The following is a 4,948-nucleotide window of genomic DNA, read 5'->3' as shown; positions in this document are numbered from 1 at the left end:
CTAACATCCATGAACAAAAGTGAAATCAATAATAATCCGAACAGCGAACGATTTGCCAGCAAGTACGTTTCATCGAGAATTCAACGAGAATCTCGAAGTGGAGGATCAAGTGTAGCCAAGGTATTTACCATGAAAGTCAGCTTTTTGCTCCGCGTATTTCGCTTCCTCTTCCTCGAACGTCTCCGTGATATCTTCGTTCACTTCCATCAGCTTCTTCTTCGCGCGTTCCAGCGAGTTCAGAACGTTCTCTTCCCTCGAAACGAACGTTTCCTCGTTGTCTGGGTTCTCCAAGCTGATTTCCGCCATCGAAGTCCTCGTCGGCGTGGTCGTTGGTGTCTTTGGCACGTGTAGAACGTTCTCTTCCGGCAAAGTAACCGTCGAGGATTCCATTAAATTAGAATTCTCCTTGATAAACTCGCTCTCCTCGGATCGAGATGGAAATCTCGTCAATTCCTCCGTTTCGTCCTTTTCAGACTCTCGATTCCTCGTTTCACGCTTCTTCTTTATCTTCTTCAAATCGCTGCCAATTATCCCGATCAATTCTGAAACAGACTTCTTCTCCTCAGTTTCGACTTTGTCTTCTTCCATTTCTTTGGCGTTATAGTCTTCGTTCTCCGTTAGACCTCCATTCTTCGTACGATCTTCTCCGTTTCTCTCCCTTTTATTCGCTTCATTTTGTTCCTCCGCGGTCCTAGATTCACCGTTCTCGTCGATATTCTTGTCCGTAGATTTTGTATAATTTTCTTTGAAGGAAACGTCGTCTGAGGTCTCCGAGGGATAATGATCCAGGCCGTTTTCGAACTCTGTGCCTTTAGGCGATCGAGGTACGACGTTGTTTATCGCCTCCATCAGTTCCTTTTCAATTTCCTCGTCGGATTGCGCCGAGGAACATTCCGATAAGTCGGACGTGTCCTCCGCGTCCTTGTCGCCGATTAGAGCCTTGAAATCTGCGCTGGGATTAGGTACCAACATGGCGACTGGGTCAGCTTGCGTCTGAACCCTTTTCCTCTGGAACAACCAGTTCTCTTCCCAAGATTCGATGGGGGAGACCAAGCCTATGTGCGTCGTTGGGGTGTCTGGCTCGTCTTGACTGTCTTCTGAATCTTGTGAAGCTAGATTTGGCAAATTTTAGTTAATTAAAAATCAGGATACCGACACTTTCCGTAAATTATCGGTAAATTTGCAAAACGAAATAATTTGAAGTGTGAACAAATTTTTCGTCTTGACCGTCCTTTTATTCTTCTGAAGCTAGATTTGGTAAATTTTAATTAATTAAAAATCAGGATACCGACACTTTCCGTAAATTATCGGTAAATTTGCAAAACAAAATAATTTGAAGTGTGAACAAATTTTTCGTCTTGATTGTCTTTTTATTCTTCTGAAGCTAGATTTGGTAAATTTGAATTAATTAAAAATCAGGATACCCACTTTTAATAAATTACCGATAAATTTGCAAGTTGAAATAATTGGAAGTGTATCTTCGTTTGAAAAATTTGATATCGTGCAAAATGTCTGGAAAAGTCGTGTAGAATTCTTGTTCAATATTGAATACAGTTATTGATCACGTTAGGACAGAACTGATCGCGAAGTTTCACAGAATGGCGGATAACTCGAGAGCGCAGGTAAGTCGTCAGCAATATTGTTGCGTGTCTAAGTGGTATTTGTCTGTGTGAGCGTGTCAAATTGAGGAGGAAACGACGGTAGAAATTCTAACAACCGTGGTCTCTGCACGGTATAATTCAGTTAGTCGAACGAGATATCGTTGTCAGTGGACTTACGATCGATGATGTCCATTCCGAGTTCAGGAAATGGTACTCGATGGGTGTTCTTAATGGGCAACACATCGTTTTCCCTCGGATCCTCGTCGGACGCGTAAGTCGTGGTCACTTCCTCGATTCGTTCCTCTATCTGGAACGAGCGCGTGAACGCGTGCCGTTAATGAATCGTGGAAAATGGGATCGATTCAACGTTTAACGTTCTCCTATCTTTTCTTCTCTTTTTTTGTCCTCCGTTTTTTTCCCTTCTACTCGACACACGTTTTTACCGCGTGTACATTTCGATGTGGAGCAACGGTTACCCACTTCCATCGCTTATCATTTCGCGGGCAACCTGCTTATCGGCCGATTACCCGGCAACCTACAAACCTATTCACGAAATTCTACTAAACGGACGCCGCCGGGGAAAAGAGAAAAATTCGTTCGCGTGACATTATCAACGTGAAATGTAAAATTCATGGGAGCGATCTATATATTTAGATTAAAAATTCGAACGTTGCGCCGTTATGGAGATTACTCCGTGTCACTGTGTTCCACGTGGTAACAGTTACTTGGATACGTTTTTTCCCGTCTTTTTTCGATATTCAAATTTCAACCGAGTGAAATTTACGAAGTCGTTTAACTATGCGGAATAATTTGTTATTTTTAAACGAGAAAATCGCGACGAAAATCGAGAACACCAGTCGGCCTTGAAACATCCTTAGCAACTCCCTTCGAGATCGAAGTAATAATCGCTTCGAACGACGAGGCGTTTTTAAATCGATCGAGAAAGGATGAGATCGCGACGTGTGTCGAGTGTGTTCGTTTCCACAGAAGAGTTTTCGTTTCTTTCGCGAGTTCTTCGACGCTCTGTCAAGGCTGTAGCCGATGGCGACCATAAAAGGATCGTTTACCGTGAGAGATAATGGCTCCGGTTGGTTTCTAACGCGTCTCGTGCAGGACGCGCTGCACTCGCTGCTGCAGTCATCCTGGGACAACGGTTCCAGGCTGCTGCAACCCTCTTCGACACCTTCGTCGAGGCCTGCCTCGCTTTCGCCTGTGAAAAATTAGAAAAATTCCCTTTCGAATGGTCGCACGTAAATTATTTCTTTTCTTCTATCGGAACACCTTGTATCTTTTTACGGAAATCGAAAGAGCAGTAAAAACTGAGTAAATAAGTATTAAGGTATAGTGGGGTTGAAGTGGATATTTATCGAGATACGCGCGTTGAAAGTTTTACGCCAAAATGTGTTCGATCGGTTGAACACGCGCCCCACCATATTTCTCGAACGAAAATTCGATTCGAAGTATCTACTTTAGACCTATTATGCCTTAATACTTACCTACTCAGTTTTTAATGCACTTTCGATTTCCGTAATAAAATATAGGGTGTTCCTTTAAAAAGATAAAGATGATTTTCATAACTTTACGTGGAAAAAGAATGATTGCAAGGTACCCCTTGAGATCATGCAACTTTTGCTTCATAAACTTGTACAGCTAATAATTTACGAGCAATTTCGAGCTATCAAGTTAGGCGAATCACCTTGTTTAATATATCGGCCGATAAATGCGCGAGATAAATAACCAGAATAAGAGGAAAAAGGTGCAAGACAAGAGGGGTTGAACGATTTTCATCGGACTATTCTTTAATACGAGATCAAAACACGTACTCAGTGCACACTTGGTCGCGGACACTGGTTTCCCTGGCAGAACGTTGCTATTACCGTCCACCTGTTCCTTTTGGAATTTCTCGATGACCTAGAAAATCCAGCGTTCGCTCATCGATTCATCCTCTCGCTCGATTCTCTCGAGCGAATACCGTGAATTCTCAAGAAACCAAGTCCAGATCTCTACAAAAGGTCGATCCTTCTCGAGATCTGGCCTCGTGGAAATGTAAAATTTCAACCTTGTTCAGTATCGCGGTCGCCAATAGGTCCTCGTAACTCTGCTCCGCGATGTTACGTCCCTCCGAAGGTCTTCCGGTCCCGCCGGAACCACCGAGGCCCGGCAACTTCCTCGCCTCGTCCATCGCACGCTCGACGATATCGCGCAACGCCGTGTGCGCCATCGTCGGCGAATCTTCGTTTGGTTTGTCTGCAAAGTTTTTTCCATACATGAAGAATACACTGCGTTTGTTTCTCGTGGAAATTTGAACGCTGTCTTCGGTCATCGGAATGCAGAAATACTCTTCAGAGACAGCGACACTTAGGTGTGATTTTACTGTTTTTGAAAATTTCAATATTTGTGATAGAGAGAATTTGAGAATGAAGCGAATTGATTGTAAGATCTCTTAGCCCTTCCGATACGGCAGATTTGAATGACTGACGGTTAATTTTTAACCACGGTTGTGAAATTTGTTATCTTGGCCGTATCGATTTAAAATTCGGTTCATTAAATTAAGGTGAAAGTGCGTAAGGGATAAAATTGAGTATTAAAGTAAAGTAGAAGTGCGCCGAAAGGCTGCAACAGTATAATAGAAGCAAATTAATAGTAATAATAGTAATGAAAGGGTTAACAAGGAATATGATTGAATTGCTATCCATCCAAAAATTATATCGTTCTTATCCTACCTCTAAAAAATTATCCCTGAAGAGATTCTCACCTTCACACACATCCTCGTCGAACACTAAACCCGTTAATCATGCAAAATTTTAGTTTCCAATCCGACCGGCGAGATTTCAAAGTGACAGTGTGACATGCACGGTGAAATTACAGGAGGTCCCATAAAAACAGTCTATCGAATCTTCGAAATACCCAAAGTCCCACTCAAATCAAGCTTAATTTACTCTCAACTGTGTTATCACGTCTAAATCTTCACAATCTCCTCCGAGAGAGAAAAATTCAGATCCTGGAAGAGTCTTCTTTTTCAAGAGACTCGAGCATCGATCACGCCAATCAGAGAGCCATCTCCTTACGGGAGAAACCTCATCGAAAAGGAAATAAGCCGCGCGAAAGGGTTAACGAGGAGCAGGACAGGAAAAGCGGGAGGAGATGAAGGCGCACTTTCATCGAGAGACGCGGTAGCGGGTATTGGTAATGGATCGAACCGACGAGCACCGTCTCGTTTGGCCGCGTGCACAAGCGACGCGACGTGACGCTCCAAGGTAATTTCACCGGCTCTCCGGCCTTGTCAGCAATTCCTCATTCTTCTTTTTCCTGTCCTCCTGCGTGCGCACTCGCGCGCGCGCGCTCGC

At 43.5% G+C, this 4,948-nt stretch overlaps 1 protein-coding gene across 1 annotated transcript in view; it reads right to left on the bottom strand.

Moving 5' to 3' along the window:
- The window catches only part of LOC108572993, a 50,303-nt gene that overhangs the window by 3,311 nt on the left and 42,044 nt on the right, over nt 1-4,948 (bottom strand). The window contains 5 exon segments of the mRNA XM_017935340.1: nt 86-1,112; nt 1,779-1,908; nt 2,669-2,811; nt 3,425-3,512; nt 3,661-3,848. Coding sequence (XP_017790829.1) covers nt 86-1,112; nt 1,779-1,908; nt 2,669-2,811; nt 3,425-3,512; nt 3,661-3,848 — 1,576 coding nt within the window.

The sequence above is a fragment of the Habropoda laboriosa genome, unplaced genomic scaffold (assembly GCF_001263275.1).
Source record: "Habropoda laboriosa isolate 0110345459 unplaced genomic scaffold, ASM126327v1 scaffold102, whole genome shotgun sequence".
NCBI classification, from domain to species: domain Eukaryota; kingdom Metazoa; phylum Arthropoda; class Insecta; order Hymenoptera; family Apidae; genus Habropoda; species Habropoda laboriosa.
This window is presented reverse-complemented; position numbering and strand designations above follow the sequence as displayed.